Source organism: Microtus ochrogaster, chromosome 10 (genome assembly GCF_000317375.1).
Source record: "Microtus ochrogaster isolate Prairie Vole_2 chromosome 10, MicOch1.0, whole genome shotgun sequence".
NCBI classification, from domain to species: domain Eukaryota; kingdom Metazoa; phylum Chordata; class Mammalia; order Rodentia; family Cricetidae; genus Microtus; species Microtus ochrogaster.
The window spans coordinates 70326271-70343904 of NC_022016.1; the positions used below are offsets into that span (position 1 = coordinate 70326271).

General features: G+C 43.6%; 1 protein-coding gene across 16 annotated transcripts in view; it reads left to right on the forward strand.

Annotated features, from left to right (window-relative positions):
• Positions 1 to 17634, forward strand: part of Sgip1 (SH3 domain GRB2 like endophilin interacting protein 1) — a 188920-nt gene that overhangs the window by 123656 nt on the left and 47630 nt on the right. For 8 of the 16 annotated variants that reach the window (XM_026781966.1, XM_005353475.3, XM_026781969.1 and 5 more), the window contains 6 exons: positions 2306 to 2330; positions 3260 to 3311; positions 5237 to 5322; positions 5961 to 6053; positions 9502 to 9576; positions 11706 to 12212. In XM_026781966.1, coding sequence (XP_026637767.1) covers positions 2306 to 2330; positions 3260 to 3311; positions 5237 to 5322; positions 5961 to 6053; positions 9502 to 9576; positions 11706 to 12212 — 838 coding nt within the window. The remainder of the gene's footprint in view (positions 1 to 2305; positions 2331 to 3259; positions 3312 to 5236; positions 5323 to 5960; positions 6054 to 9501; positions 9577 to 11705; positions 12213 to 17634) is intronic. The other 8 variants (XM_026781972.1, XM_026781973.1, XM_013348531.2 and 5 more) reach the window with 2 other exon arrangements.

The following is a 17634-nucleotide window of genomic DNA, read 5'->3' on the forward strand; positions in this document are numbered from 1 at the left end:
GAGAGAGAGAGAGAGAGAGAGAGAGAGAGAGAGAGAGGAGAGAGAGAGGAGGGAGAAGGAGAGAGAGAGAGGAGGGAGAGAGAGCAAAGCTCTTTGAAATGTTTCTAAGCTTGTGCCAATCAATAGTCATTACCACTTGAGGCAAATACCACCCCACCCAAGTGACAAGCTGCTGGTCTTCTATTTAAACTGTGAGATGGCCTCTCCAGAGACAGCTAACCAGAGTATGATGATTTTGACCCAACTGTCAGGTGATTTCTCAGATTGTGACAACTCATGAGGAACGAATTCATTAATCAAAATGACAAGTAATTCACTACTCTATATATGTGCGTGCATATATATATTCAGCAATAACTAATAGAATGAAAAGAAGGTCACTTGAGGCTTCCGTCAATGGGCTTCCTTCCTGGATGTGGCCTCTGTGGTGACAGCACCTCAGCCCCACTTGTCATGCTGCAACCTCAGGTCCTCAGGGGCAGCTGTGCTACACACTCAGCTGAGAAGGAGAGCCTCTTTCCTGTTTGGCTGGCTTGTTGCTGTGGGCCTTTTGAATCTATTCCTTTGTGATTGCTTTATTCTTTCCCATTTCCAAGCAAAGCAAGCTTTCCTGTCTGGCTTGCACTTACCTCACCCATTCCTGAGGTGTATGTGATGCTGTTGCAGGAGCTTCCTTGCTGCCTTCCAGTGATAACTGTGTGCGGAAGGAAGGGACATGCGTGGTACTTGGCGGACACCGAAGAGGTGTTATCGCTTCCTCGGATATTACAATTTTAGTAAAGTGAGCAGTGTAGATAGATCTAGAGGGCTTCAGTTTAGGCTCTGGTATCTTCTGTCTGCTTGATTGCAGTTCTCACAGTTCAAAGTGGGGCCCTGATCCCTCAATCAGCTCATGAATCTTGGAATCCAGTAGTTGCTTGAGTCCCTGTGTCTCTTCCTGCATGCCCTAAAATAGTTCTCGTGACTGAGGGCCCACAGCCCAAGGAAACATTTCATCTCTGCTTTAACAAGCCGTTCTCTGTCATCTGTCTATATATCTCCTATACCCAAACTCCCACAATGAGCAAAGCAGACTGAAGTCAGCGTATTTATTTTATTACTAATAATGTGATCATTCTCTATCCGGCACATAGGGTAAGAACAAACAAATTGCCTTTTCCAGGCAAAACAAGCTAGAAGATGTAATCTGTGCAACTGAGCCACCCACCAAGAAACATCTGACGGGGCTGCTCTGGCTCAAACTGTTCCTCTCTCATAAATGGATTCAAACTGGGGCTGAAAAATTCCGACTTGCCAGTTCTAGGAAAGATGAAATACAACCCATCAGTCTTCTGCGGGTTGCTAGACCAAGCCCTGCACTGGTAGCGTTACTATGGCAAGAACACAGAACAGCAGCTATCCTGCCCCACAGTGAGAAAGGGTGGCACTGAGCGCCTCTTGGACCCCTTCCTTGTACCAGTTCCCCCCCACACACACACTTTCAACTAAGGCAAGACATGCCCTGCCTCATGATACCACCCTCCTGGCTTCTTGCTTTTCTAGAAGAATCCGTGCTCAGAACCTTCCACAGCTTCTGACTTTCAGTTACGACTTTTAATTGAGTTGCTTTTCCTATTATCTGAGTAAGTTTGTACCAAGAAAGATGCCAGCCCTAGCAGTGACCTGCATGGATCATTCCTGCCAGGGCTGTTCGGGTTCTTCCAGAGGCTTTGCAGAGTTGACTCCTGATTGGCAACCTGGTGTCAGCAGGGGGCAGAAACCAAAGGGGAAGAGGGGAAGGGAGGCTGGAGCCTCTGGAATCCCAGTGTAAACGTTCCTGTAGGTAGGACTTGAGGAGACATCAACACTCCCCACGTACACCCTTTAAGTCCTATCTGTTCTGCTAACTGTTTCTGCCAAGCATTTCAGGATCCCATCTGACTAGGGGCAGATCGTACTCATACATTCGAAAATTTTCAAATACCAAACATTTGAAAATTTGGATTTTCAGAAAGGTTTGGGGTCTTACGTGCTAGAGTTCAAGAGGTTGTAAGAGACCAATCTGTGTCCTTACTAAAGCCACCCAGGTAAGGGGCTTGCTCATTCCGTTGACTCTCCTTCTTCTCTGTCACCTTAGAGGAGCATGAGAAGCTAATGTGTGTGTGTCCACCTACAGGCTCCAACTTCAATGTGATTCTGAGTCAAATTTCCTTTTCCCAAACTGGGGTATCATTGAGTTCAGTTTAATTGAAATGACAGAAATAATACATATTGTGCATAACATATCTGTGGTCTTAAGCCTTATAGTGTTTATTTCTAATTCTAGGGTGCAATTAAAAGGAACTTATCCAGTAAGTATATCTTAGCTCCCAGCAATAGAGTATGGTTCGGCAGAAGGAAGAGTTCCTTGGATCTTGGAGCATAATAGCATTCAAATTGCACAGTCTGGGGATTTATTCACAAGGCTTTCGAAACAAAACATTTACAGCAAAGATTTCTTGTTATGATGGAGGGTATCGGTTCTGAATAATCAATGCTTAAATTCTCCAAACAAGTCTATTTTTAGAAAAAACACCAGGGTTTTCTTCCTGTGTTTGTCAGCTCTTGCTGTATCTTTAAGCTTAGAAGTGAATGTAATCAAATGCGTTTGATTATACACACTGTAGCTAGCGGTGGGGAGAGAGGAGGCATGTCCAAGAGGAACTAAAGGCAGACACAAATTACCCATTCTTACATTATTGGATATATAATGTTCAGTCCACCAAAGTAATATGACATAAGCGAGCATATAAAAGGCCTTATACCCTTCCTGCCACATAAAATGTACCCTAGGAAAATCTAAATTCCTAAAGTTGCACCATTTTCTTGCTATTTCAAAAAAAAAGGGCATGCTGACAGCTGGGTCGGCGTACTATGGGCATATGGCCTGAATTGTTATCCCCAATGGTAACTGAGAACCAGAACTCATTCAGGCAATGGGCGTTTGAAGAACGGTAGGCTGTTCCTCTGAGCTCTACAGTATACAAATCTTCCATTGTTGGCTTGTTTATGGTTTTTCTTTGGGTAATGAGGTTTTACAAATGCCAGAGAAAATCCTGCCACAGATGACAGCTATATGCCTGTCGCACTGCCAGGGGAGAGGGTTTGTTTTGAAGTTTTCACGTTAAGTTGCTTATTGATGAGGCTTAAATCTCTAAGTGTTTCCACACATAGCTCATATGTCACCCCAGAAGGGATTGGTAAAGATATGCCTACAAAGGTCTTTTGTCCTGTGTGTCAGGTGAAGAAGTCGCAAGGCCCAGGCGTTCCACCCCAACTCCAGAACTTACAAGGTGAGCATGGAAGATACCGGTTGCGTTTTACTCATCATGAACTCTTAACTGTTCAGCAAATATCCTCCAGGCCTCAGTGGATGAAGGGCCTAACATGTGTGTGAGTTCATATATCTACAGCATGGGCCCAATCTGCTGTCACTTCTCACATATGCAGCTCAAAGGGGAACATTGGGTAAATTCCTGCATTTGTCTATGGCAGAATGTGCGCTCTACTTACTCACGGATCTAGAGTTATGTATGAAGAGGCTTTCTGATTTCTGGAATTATGTTCAGCTAAGATACATCTTATTGCCCTAAAAAAGAGAAGTCGGATAGATGGATATACTTTCATGATACATTCCAACTTCCCAACCAAGGGACCTTCTATTTTGTTCTTCCTCGCCCCCTCTGTCACAAATTGTTGTGTTTCACAGTGGCTTCTTTGAGTGTAGTATTGCACAAATAGTTACTGCTTCCCAAAGTGATAGTTACATCTCTTTAAAATTTGAATTATTTCTGTCTTCTCATCCTCCACCTGCTCCTCCCCTTTCCTCTCCAGCCCTCACCTGCGTGACATGCACACAGAAAGCATCAGGCTCCCAGGTGGGAGTCACGTCTGGAAGGAATGGAGACAAAAAAAACAATAATAAAATAATAATCATCCATCTAGATATGTGGTCAGGAGGAGAGATGAGCTACCTCAATACCCTTTAAGATATACTGGGTTGAGACATCACTAGCTTATTAAGTAGGAAGGAGCAAGATAAAATTAGCAACTGAGTGGCCCGGTTGTTTTTTATTCCAATACAACTTCCTGGGCACCAGTTAAATAGCTCTGTGCTTGACTTTCAATAAACTGCATTAATTACAACAAGAAATATGGTGATGTCTTGTTTGGGTTTCTATGCCTATGATAAAAAACCATGGCCAAACACAACTCAAGGAGGAAAAGGTTTTCAAGTCTCAGGTCCCAGTCTACCATCTTAGGAAGTCAAGGCAGGAACCTGGAGGCAGGAACTGAAGCAGAAGCCATGGGGAGTGCTGCTTACTGGCTTACTCCTTGTGACTCACTCAGCCTGCTGGACACAAGACCACCAGTCCAGGGATGGAACCACCCCCAATGGGCTGGGTCCTCACATCAATCATCAAGAAAATGCTCCCAACACACTTGCCTTCGGGCCAATCTTATACAGACATTTTCTCAATTAAGATTCTTTCTTCCCAGCCAGGCGGTGGTGGCGCACGCCTTTAATCCCAGCACTCGGGAGGCAGAGGCACACGGATCTCTGTGAGTTCGAGACCAGCCTGGTCTAGAGAGCTAGTTCCAGGACAGGCTCCAAAACCACAGAGAAACCCTGTCTCAAAAAAACCAAAAAAAAAAAAAAAAAGATTCTTTCTTCCCAGATGACCCCAGCTTCTGTCAAGTTGACATAGAAACTAGCCAGGACAGGTAATGACAAGTATAGATTTTTTAGGCCAGGCATGTTGGCACACACCTGTAGTCCCAGTACACAGGGGGCAAAGGCATAAGGATCATGAATTTTAAGATAGCCCGGGCTTTATAAGAAGCTGTCTAAAAACCATAAAAAGTAAATATGTATAGTTTTTTTGAGTTTGTGTGACAGAAAGGTACCTTGTAATAAACTGTCATCTCTAATATGTCACTTCTGAGAGTAGAGACTTACCATTGTGTTTCTGTTGGAACTGCACCTAGGCCTCTGTTAGACATCAAGGTCTTATCTCCCACCATGAGCCTTTTCAACATGGCATCTCCGTGTGATCCCTTCTAAGCCCAACAGAAGCCTTGCACACACGTGTGCATGCCTAAGTACACAAGTGCATATGCTCATTTAACCGAGGAAAGTATTTGAAATTTTGTGTATGGTTTCGAGCGTTCATTTTTGATCCTTCTCTCTCTCTATCTGCCTAAATGCATGTTTTAGCAAGAAGCCTCCAGATGACACGCTGGCCCTCGCTCCTCTCTTTGGTCCACCGTTAGAATCAGCTTTCGATGAGCAGAAGACAGAAGGTAGGAAACTCTATGTCTATAGCACGGCTTTGGAGTTACTTCTGTCAAGTGAATGGATGTAATTGTGTCTTGGGAACATGAAGACAAAACGCCCATACACATTAAATAAAATGATTACTTTTTAAAAATTTTTCTGGTTCTCTTAAAATGTTCAGCAAGCATCTTTAGAATAATCATTCCTCTCTGTGATGGAGTGAAAGGTTAAGAGATTGCACAACCTTTAAGAATGGGAACCGCAGCACAGAATCCAGACGTTTTCAGAACTGAAGCATATGCATAGAAGTCTTTAAATATACTGACGAGCAACAAAACATGTTCACAAAGTAATTCCTAAAATGTCTGAATGGTACAGAAATAGTGACAGCATGTATAGTGGCATCCAGAGTGCCCTTAGGTAACCAACTAGGAAGAAAATGTGGGTTAGCCTTTAATTTAAATCCAGGTACCTACACAGACACTCTCTTGCTCCCCCACACACCATGCTTCTGCTTCTGTTCTCAGTGAATCCCAAGTTAATCCCAAATTAAACTTCGAGGGTGACACAAGGCATGGCGGTCATGTAGTGAAGCTCAGCTTTAATCAAAGTTCTAAATTCCTGTTTGAACTTACCCTGAAATTTTCCGTTTTTATGTTTCCAGTTCTTTTAGATCAACCTGAGATATGGGGCTCAGGCCAACCAGTTAACCCAAGCATGGAGTCTCCGAAGCTAGCAAGACCGTTTCCCACTGGAAGTAAGTGATGTGTCTGACTCATTTTACTCTCTGTCTGCATAGTAAAATTTTAGGTAACTGTTAGAATGCCTGGATAGATAATGTTTGAATTTAAAAAGAGACATTATTATCCCACAGGCTAGATCAGGTTACCTAAGCTGGGGTGAAATAAAATGAAATCGTGTTGTGAGCTTTGAGGCAGCCCCTCTTCTGACATCTTACATGATCTTTTGTTCATCCATCCCTCACATATGACTATGTATAAGTCAGCAGAAGCTGAGCTGAAAGCACTGGGAAGCCATGCAACACAAGTACTGAGCAAGTCTGGCTGGGTCTCTGCTAGTCCCAATGAACTCCTGAGATTACATGGGACAGAAATGACCCTTAGACAGTAAAGACGACCTGGAAAGCAAGACAGGCTCTGTAGCAGAGAGATGGACACTGCAAGGAAACCAAGATAAATGTGTACAATGATGCTGGTTTCAGCCAAGGCGACTGGAGAGGGTCCTAAAAGGCCTCGGAAATCCTTCGCTTCTGGTGCATTGAACTAGCTGGGCTGATTAGGTTAGTCAAGCCAGTCACCCATGGATTTATGAAGTCTCCATCCATAGATGCCTATAGCCAGACGTGCATAGAAGGTACGCCTCAGAATACTCGAGGAAGGAATGGATTTGAAGAGAAGATATTCGGGGAGTGAAGGAGCATGGAGGGTCTTTTATTAAACACTGAGACTCACCAGCAAATACTCTCTCCAGCCCAGCATCCCTGGGGCTTTGCTGTTGGTGTCTAAAACTGACCATAGTAATTACCCCAACAGATTCAGAACTAAAGGCTCAAAGGCTATGTGTCAGGAATGTTGTCACGATAAGAGCGTGTGATCCAGCCTTTGTAAAAATATTTTCCTCAAACACAGGGAGTTCAAGCAAGAGTCAGCAGCTTTTCTTCAAGCTCTGAACTTGGAATAGTGTTACAGAAACAGTTTGAACCACAGAAGGTCTGAGTGCTTCTCCATGTGACTGAAATATAAAGTCAACTTTTTTAAAAGCCTCTTTTTTTGGACACCTTTCTATACATACAGATCTAAGCTATACAAATTAGTCCTAGAAAATTTTTCTTATTAAATGGCAAGAAAATAAGTGAAAGTCATATTTGTGGAGATAGAGTTGGAACTTTAGGGCAAACTGTAGATGCTATGTGTCCACTTATCATAGCTGAGGCTGCTGTTTAACCCCTTGACATCCTATAGTTATACTTGCTTTCTGGTTGTAGTGGAAATTCACCTCTTTTGTTAGTCCTTATGGTATTATTTTATGATATCTAGTGGTTATTATCTCAACTTTTTTTACAGAGGTGATGAGTTAGAATCGAAACCTCTGATTGGTTCTGAACTTGTAGGGAAAAGGATCCACTTGGGGAATAGTTTTCAACAGCTCGTAGCTAAGATTAAGAACCACTTATGAGGCTGGAGAGATGACTCAATAGTTTAAAGCACTGGCTGCTCTTGTAGAGGACCTGAGATTGGTTTCCAGCACCCACATGGCAGCTCACCACCGTCTATAACTCCAACTCAATAGGATTAGAAGACAGCCTCCTGCCAATGTCATGGGCATTCACATGTTGCACATACATGAAGGCAAACACTTATACACATAAAATATAAAATAAAATGATTTTAAAGAATTATTTATCCATGAGTTTTAAGATAGGAAGGCATATTATATGTGTATGTGTGTACATGCATGTATGCATGTGCCTCTGTCTGTGTGTGTGTGTGTGTGTGTGTGTGTGTGTGTGTGTGTGTGTGTGGTAGGAGTGGAGAGGTGAGGAATGTCAGGAAGACACTCTTCCTGGGGTGTCAAGGGCTCTCTAGCCTTGGGCCCACCTGGCTCATTCTGATCTTAGGCTATGAAATATGGGCTCACACTCAGGCTCACAGTGAGGGAGGACTTATGGCAGCTGTGTGAACTCTTGAATCTACGAGACATGGCAGGTGAGAAAATACCATACATTTAAAGAAAAAATAGAATTTATTTATTGGAATAATAATTCCAAATTTCATCAATAAAATGAGAAACCCTATCCATACGAACAAATTTTTTGGTAGGGGACAAAATACTTTTTAGCTTAGGATTTTATTTCCTAAGAATGTTTGTTGGGAATGTTTATTCTCTAACCCATTACTTCACTTCTGACGTCCTAAGACATTCTGTCTTAGGGTTTCTGTTGCTGTGAAGAGACACCTTGACCACAGCAACTCTTGAAAACACAAACATTTAATTAATATGGTGGCTTATAGTGACAGAGGTTTAGTCCATTATCATTGTGGAAGCTGGAAGCATGGTGGCATGCAGGTAGACATGGTGCTAGAAAAAACTCTACATCTTGATCCAAAGGCAACAGGAAGTTGACTGAGATCCTGGGCCCCTGGGCATATCTTGAAATAGGAGACAGTGACACACTTCCTCCAACAAGGCCCCACTTACTCTAACAAAGCCACACCTACCAGTAATGCTATTCCCCATGAGATTGGTGGGGTGGCCAATTACACCCAACACATGCTATGAGTTTAAAAGCATAGTATTGCAAAATCTGTCCAGATACAATATAGGCAACATCATCCAGACTAGTTTTAAAACCCCTTCCTGTATCCCTCTCAGGACCATTGCGGTTTCCATGGTTGCACCCTGGACTGGAGCTATGTTAGTGGGATTCATGATCAACCACTGTGACTCCAGAATACAGCCAACGTTTATTCAACAGGGTACCCCTTGCTCCTAGTAAAGGAATTGAATTTAGCTGCGGCTTGATGATTGTTGGATAAATAAAATGTTGATTGTATTGCTATCTGACCTTTTGCAAAACTCCACCGGTCATAAGATGGAGGACGTTGAATGCATCTGTCTCTTGGAGTCCTAGTTAGAGTTGTCATTGCTGTGATGAAACACTATGGCCACAGACAATTTGGGGACCAAAGGGTTTATTTCGCTTACATATCACAATCCATTGAGAGAAGCCAAGGCAAGAACTCAAGCAGGGAAGGAACCTAGAGGCAGGAGCTGTTGCAGACACCATGAAGGAGTACTGCTTGCTGGCTTGCTTCGCATGCCTTGCTCAGCCTGCTTTCTTATAGCACCAAGGACTGCCAGCTCAGGGTTGCCCCACCCACAATGGACTGGGCCCTCATACACCAATTGCTAATTTTGAAAATGCCCTACAGGCTTGCTTGTAATCCTATCTTACAGAAGCATTTTCTCAAATGAGGTTCCTTCCTGTTCAGTGCCTCTAGCTTGTATCAAGATGACATAAAATTAGCCAGCACACTTGGCACTGCAATTTTAAACATGTAGACCATGGCTAGCCCATAACTGAGACTAGGTGTGTGAATAAAAGCCCAAATCATGCTTCTTTTGCTTTTGTCGCAGAATTCAGGAAGAATGCGATCACTGACACAATGCTTCTCTCTTTGCAGCACCCCCACCTCTGCCTCCAAAATCTGTACCAGCCACCCCACCTCGAACAGGCTCCCCCATAACAGTGGCAACAGGTAAACTAGGTTTTTGCAGTTCTGAGATGATGTGGCAAACAGACCTATGGCCTTGGACGACAGCATGCCCTTGATGCATTGGGAAGCGTAGGCTGTGCTCAGGTGCACAGGGCTCGTGTTGGGTTTCAATGTCATGGCCACTTACTGTGCTGACTTGCCATAAGGTACACTCCCAGGTTTCACAGAGACGTATAGTTTTTTAAAAAATGTAATTTTATATGATGGGGGCTGCATTGATTATAAAGTAGAATAAAGTAGCCACAAAAATGAAAAGCCATCTATTAACTCAATCCCTCACTTTGTGGGCTCTCATTTGAATGACTTGAAACTGAGTAGTCTAGAAGTGCAATTCGTATCTTTCAAGAGCCAGTAGCCTGTCTGGTAGAACTAAGATTGATTGCTTAGGGTATATAAGCTTAAGTAGGTTCCAGAATGAGCAGTAAACTGTTGGGGGGATTGTTTTCCCCAGCGGTCATTCAAATACTTAATCATTTCACTGCAAAGGCTGTGATAATAATTATAAAATATGGCAAGAAATTGCTCTAAACTATTTTAGACATATCATTTCTGAGACAGAGCTTTTCCTTCCTATTACAATCAATACTATACATTCATGCAACTTATAATCTGCCAGGTCTTAATGGACAAGTAATTCAAAGTGGTCATAGTGATTTTTTTTAAACCTGAGTCCTAGAATGTGGCTTTTTGGAACCTTGTAGCAGCTTTAGGCCTGGCTGTTCCTGCAGCCTGGTGAGGCTGACAGAGACAGAACGGGGTATTTGCCAGAAAAACAGAAAGTTAGGCCCAGTGGTTTATGAAATCTATACTGACTCAAGTCCAATAGAGGGTCATTGAAAGCATCATCAGTAAGGTATTTGGAGACCTCAATTGTTTGGAGACCCTGTGCCTCATGAATTATATTAGCTGCAAGGAAATCTATAAGCAATAAAATCATAAATTGTTGCCAGCCGTGCAAAAGGCTACCCCATTTATCGGTGGCTTTGCTACCTTGGAAATTATCTCCTTTCCAATCAGAACTATGGAAATACCAAGCCATTTTTTTATAGCCCAGGAGTCACTTACAAGTAAGGTGAGGTGTGGGCGTGCTCTCCAGATATTTAGGTAGCAGTTTCTAAATTGAATAACCTGATTGTTGCTTTAAAACAAAAAAAGGACCATTTTTCAAATTGTAATTATCAAATATTTTATACTTCACTAAAGGATTCAGTTTTTAATTTTCTCTCTTATTATTGATATGTGTAGAAAAGAATCCACTGCTTATGTAAGCAAAACAAAATTCTCTGTATCATGCTTCAGAAAGAAGTACATTGTAGTCACTACTAGTGCATTAACAAACAATCTCTGCTTTGTGAGAAAGGGAAACTCTAAAGATGCTTTCATGATTTTCCTCCTGTTACACAGGTATTCATGCAACATGCCCGATCAGAAGCAAATGCCTTGCTGTGTCCCCTGTGTGTGTTGTGTATGGAGTGTGCTGTGTTTGTACACATTTATGTGGGCTTATCTTCTTAATAATCTTTTTGTGTTTCTGGTGTATTTAAAGTAAATCTATAGCTAAATGTGATGTCCTTTTTTTTTTTTTTCTTTTCAATTACCAGAGACTATCACTAGTTTTTACCAAACTTTCTGTTTGGCATCCTAGACTGGAGAGGCTCTGTAAAGTTGGGGCTGGCTTTCAGGGCTCAAATCCTGGGCTCTATTACGTGTATTCAGCATCCCAGGTTTTCAGGACCGCCCTCCCCTGGAGTAGTTGCACTTCCAGAGCCTGAAGTGACCCTGATATACTCCCATTTCAAGATGATCAGTGCTGCTCCACTTGAGAGCAGAACTGTGCTCAGATTTTAAACAAGAATGAGGTGCTCTACCGCAGTCACCTTCCATAGGAGTAACGCGAGCATAGAAATATGAGTCGCTTATTGAAGTGAGTCCCTACCCTCTCCCTCCAGTGTTTAGCTCTGTAAAGGTCTTTCCGCATCATGAAGAATGCCCACTGGGGCATCTTACATGGTACAATATGCCTGCTAAGCTTTGCCTCCACCCTCCTTCTAGCCCGATACAAGTAACAGTAAGAGTTAATAAAAATTTAAAATCAACTACTTTAACCACAGGAAATGACCAGGCAGCCACAGAGGCCAAAATTGAGAAACTACCATCCATCAGTGACCTGGACAGCATTTTTGGCCCGGTGCTGTCCCCCAAGTCCGTTGCCGTTAACACTGAAGAGAAGTGGGTCCATTTCTCTGATGCGTCCCCGGAACATGTTACTCCAGAGTTGACTCCAAGGGAAAAGGTGGTGACCCCACCAGCCGCATCAGACATCCCGGCTGACTCCCCAGCTCCAGGCCCACCCGGCCCCCCAGGCTCCGCAGGTCCCCCAGGGCCTCCAGGGCCTCCTGGTCCTCGCAATGTACCATCTCCGCTCAATTTAGAAGAAGTCCAGAAGAAAGTCGCTGAGCAGACCTTCATTAAAGATGATTACTTAGAAACGCTCTCCTCTCCTAAAGAGTGTGGGTTGGGACAGAGAGCAACTCCACCTCCCCCACCACCACCCACCTACAGGACTGTGGTTTCGTCCCCCGGACCTGGCTCGGGCAGTGGTACGGGGACCACCAGTGGTATGTCTCACTGTTCGAGTGTGCTTGGTGTGCTGGGGAATGGCCGTGGCTGCTGCGCTGTGAGCAAGACCCTCCTCCTGCCTGGCAAGTGGCTGTAGGGCTTCCGCCATTCCTCCTCTGGTCTGGTGTCCTGTGGCCCTGTAGCATGTTCTAGTCCATTGAATGCTCCTGTCATAGTCCAAGTGTGTGGATGTGTCTTGTCCTGCACTCCCAGCCCTAGGAGTGCCCTCCCTGACTTGTACCCTACAGTTAGGAGGTACAGGGGTGGGGCTCTTTGTTCCTTATAAAGAAAGCTGTGATGTTGTTGTCTAGAATTCCGGAAAGTTCTAGAAGGGTAGATGTCATAGCAAGTAGATTGCAGGTTAAATGTCTGAATTCTTTCCTTTTCTTCCCTACCCCCTCCGAGATATCTCACCAGGGCCCTGTGGTTTATACATCAAAGTGTGGGGGAGGAGCCTGAGGTTTGAAAGGGAGCTACTTGAGAACAACCATTGGATGAGTTATCACTGGTACCTGGGTCACCTGATCAGGTCTCTGATCTCGTGTCAGACACTCGTCAGGTCACCATGCCACCTCTAGGTACGGTGATAGGCAGTCGGACTTAGGATGCAAACGCTCCTGTTGAATTTTTTTCATCTTTATTTGAAGCTGAATTTTGTGTTTTCTAATTATACAAAGGTAGGAACACTTGCCACACATGCCAAGGAACTACTAAGGTTTTTCCAAAACCCTTTACTCCACCTTTGCTCAGTCACCTGGTCAGAGGCTCAGTGTCCTTTTCCTCTGCATGCGGGTTCAATCTCAACATCTTTCAGGAGGTCGTGAGTGCCACGCTGATATTTGCTTGGAAAGAGGCCACCAAATTTGAGGGACTTAGATCTAGAAAGTCACCGAGAAGAAAGGCATTTGCCTCCACCCTAACCCTATCGCTGCTGCCTCTTTACAGTGGCTTCCAAAGCTTGCACTATGTAGGCAAATGCATCTTTGCTATAAAGGGAATGATCCTGATGACATCAGCACGGGCTGGGTTAACTGTGTGCTTAGCCCAGCGGCCCTACAAAGGAAAACAATCAATACGTAAGTTTGGGGAGCAGAGCAGTAAACAGAACCAGCCAGCGTCTTGCCATAAGAACCTTGAGAGCTTTTATTTTCCAATAATAGAACAACTAAATACATTACTTCAACCTTGCAACAGCCACCTGTCTTCAGTACTAAAATGTACCCACTTTACATAGGAAAAGAACTGTTTAGACAGTTAGTGGTTGCAGACTTGGCATTTAAACACTCAGATTGCATCCTGCCCTGAGCTGTACCTCTGACCACTATGTCCTTCAGGTACTTCTGAAAAGTTTGGTCACAAAACAGACTGAACTCACCTCACTACTGATGTCCACTTGTATACCACACAGTGCTGGGCACTCTCCAGAGTGTTCTTAAAAGACCCAACTCTGCTTCTCTCTCCCATCCTAGAAGGCTAAAGCGGCTGCTCCCATACAATGTAACCTTGTAAGGGCTTGTCTGGGATATAAGCTGTGTGCTTACCTAGAAAGAAAGTAAGCAACCTCCGACAGCAACCCTGAAGATGCTAGCTGTCAGCTTAAATGAGGGGTGTGCCTCCTTCATTCCCTGATGTGCTCTCATTCCTGGGCTAGGTTCTAGGGTTCTGAAAGGGCATTCCAAGAAGTCGTCACCAGCAGCCCATGGTGGGCCATAATGCACTTCTCAAAGCAGACATCCACAGCCAGGGAAAATAGGGCACCTTTGATCTTCACCTGTGTTCTCCCCCACCTGTCACCTGCCATATTTAAGTTAGCTGGCCACTGATCTGGTGAGGGACGGCCAGCTCCTCTTTCTGTTTGGAAATCTTTGAGAGTCTGGTTACTATTTCAGTGTGCAGGTTTCGTGTCCTTATTTGAACTTGATTGTCAAATGTTACCAACAGAGACTGTTAATTCCTATGAAGTAACCTATAGAAAACTGAATTCAGCTGCATTGAGGGGTTAGATTTGTAAGTAGGAGACTGAACTTGACTAATGAAGCCCATGAATAAATAAAGTTTTATACTATCATCCCCTGAATTAAGTCCCGGTTAATGTGTGACTTCATCTTGTATTGGTGCCATATAGACAAACTGCCCCAAATGAAAATTTGGGATCTCAAGCATAGGGATGTTTGAATGCTGCTCTTCATGAGTCTTGGCCTGGTAGGACCAGCTTTTCCTAGACATCTCAAAGCATGTGTGAACATTCCCACTGTACACACAGCATGGGTGGCTGCTGCTGTGACCAGTGGCCCCACCCACAGCATGACTCAGAAGAGTTGCTTGCTGCTGAAACAGTTGGAACCTAAGAATTAGTGACTCTGATTTCTATAAAGCAAAAAGTTCCTAAGCCTCAGCTAGGGCATGACTTCACTGAAAGGCGGGCATCGGTTCTTGGTATCTGTGTAGAGTATGTGCCCGGGCACAGGAGAAACGTGTTGCTAACCTGCAGCAAGTGTAGAGTCCAGGGAAGGAAGAGAGTTAGGTTCAGAGTGACATGTTCCAGCTCAGGGAACTGACACATGACACAGTGCTCAACTATATTAAACAATACACACACACACACACACACACACACACACACACACTGACTTTGAACAACCTGGGCTTGTCTCTTGGTTAGAGCTACCGTAGCTGTGATGAAACACCATAGCTGAAAGCAATTTAGTGAGGAGAGGGTTTATTTGGCTTACATATCCTGAGGGAAGAACTCAAGCCGGCAGGAACCTGATGCAGAGGCCATGGAGGAGAGCTACTCGCTGGCTTACTCCTCATGGCTTGTTCAGCCTGCTTTCTTACAGGACATAAAACCACCAGTTCAGTGTGGTACCACCCACAGTGGGCTGAGCTGTCTCGCATCAGTTACAAATAAAGGAGATGCTCTCCAGACCTTCCCACAGCCCAGTCTTATGAAGGCATTTTTCTCAGTTGATGTCCATGACTGTATCTTGTGTCAAGGTTACATGAAAATAATCAGAAGAGGTTGAAATGAGTACATTGATTGCTGACCTTAAGGAAAGGGTGATTAGCTTCATCTGACAGACGAAAGACCAAAGTTCAAAGAGCTAACTTGGCCCTGGTCACAAATCTTATGAGTAGCTGATGTCTGGATTTCTATTCTGCCCTGTTCCCACAATTGTTAAGTCCCAAAGAAATCACACAGAGGTCTATATTAGTTATAAACTGATTGGCCCATTAGCTCAGGCTTCTTATTAACTCTTAGAACTTATATTAGCCCATTATTCTTGTCTATGTTAGCCACGTGGCTCAGGACCTTTTTCAGCAAGGCAGTCACATCTTGCTTGCTCTGTGGCTGGGCCAGAACTGCAGAGGAATGGGCTTCCTTCTTCCCAGAATTCTCCTGTTCTCATTGACCCACCTCTACTTCCTGTCTGGTTGTTCTGACTATACTTCCTGCCTGGCTACTGACCAATCAGCATTTATTTAAAATATAATTGACAGAATACAGACCATTGTTCCACACCAAGTAGCAGCAGCTAGATCTGCTGAAGATGTGTCGGATTCCATGTCCTGAAACGCTGCCATTTCCACTCCGCTGCCTCCACTGCCCGCAACCCTATCCACAAACGGAAGGGCCAAAGCCAGTACACTGCAGGTTGAGAGCAGTAAATGGGCCGAGAGCAAGCCCAGGTTGTCATTGCCTGGAGCTCACAGTTTAAGCCTTAAACAGTGTGTGTCCCAGGGTATTTCACACCATCCTTCTTGAGGGTAAAATGAAAGGATGATTGAAAATCAGAGACAATAGGGATATATAAATATGACCTTGTACCCATTACACCTGAAACCAGTGAGAAATGTCACAAAAGCATGCGGAGCATTGGTTTAGTTGTTAGGTGCTCACCAGGCCCTGCACATCCCCTGCTGCACCTTGTGGTTCTGCCCAACAGGGGTTCATCAATAATCAATGTGTCTTTTACTTATTTATTTTTTGTTTGGTTGGGTTTTTTATTTTTTTTTGGTTTGGGTTTTTGATTTTTTTTTGTTTTTGGTTTTATTGTTTGTTTTGTTTTGTTTTTTAAGATAGAGTTTCTCTGTGTAACAGCCCTGGCTGTCCTGGAACTCACTGTGTAGACCAGACTGGCATTGAACTCACAGAGATCCACCTACGTCTGCCTCCCAAGTGCTGGGATTAAAGGCATTACCACTACCACCAGGCCATGTCTTCTAGTATCTATGCATCCCTTGACTATCTGTCTAAATCATCTATTACTTCCGTTACTTTGATAAGAATAGTATGATGTAAGAAAGGAGTCTATAAAGGAAAAGGAAAATAACTCACTTTTCAGCTAATAGCATTTTCTATTACTTTAGCTATACCTGCATCATAAGGCAGCTGTTGGCACCCTCTTTGGTATCAATTGCTTTGCATTATATATCTTAGTGTTAAGCAAGTTCAGAAGCACGTTCAGTTTGGGTTGTTATCAGTACCTTTGCATGGTAGAGAGAGTTGCAGAGAGATAAAAGATCCCACTCACAGCTGAGTAAGGGAAATTGGGAGCAAAATTCAGTCTTTCACCCAGTCATATTGCCCTGGAGACTGTCCTCAGTCCGAGCATTCTTGGAAGAGGGGTCTTGAATTTCTCTTCTAAAGCTGGTGTTAGCCTGAGCTCGATTCAGAGGATAATAGGTGCATGAACAAACATTTTGGAACACTCCTACAGCAAAATAGTCCTAAAGCTGAGTGGAACACCCCTGTGACCCCTCCAAAAAAAAAATCCCATGAAACCTTCCTGACAAAACTTCACTGTTTAAGAATATATTTCCTATCTCTATACTCACAAGTCTGTCTTCTAAAAGTATGCTATGCATAACATCTACTTAATACTCAAAAGAATCTTTGTAGTGGGCCTGTCAATCATACTTTGTTTTTAAAAAGAACGTTAACCAAATACTAAGGACATTTAGATTACAAAAGACGTACACATGCTGGAATAAAAACAGATTGTACACAAGTTGTGGCAGTCCATAGTCTATCTGAAGCTTCAGGAGATGTATATGCTTTGGGCTTAGCAAACCATTTGTGCTCTGTGATCATGGACAACAAAAAGAATGTCCATCTTCACTGAGGTTCAAGCAGGGTCTACTCTCAAGACTAAGCGTGAGGATGATGCCACACAGGGAAAGTACTAGCTTAGATCCTGGCTCAGTAAAACAACGTAAGAGTAGAACAAAAGAAAGAATGCAGTTGGTACGAGCAGAGGCAAGTGAGGGTATCAGGGAGGGGCCGTAACGGCGTCTTCACACTTAGGAGGTACAAATAGTGTCAGGACCCACTCAAGATTTCATTCTTCAAACAAGAGAAGCCAAGTGCACCCTCAGAGACTCTCTTTTTTTTTCTGGGGTATTTATTTATTTTTTTCT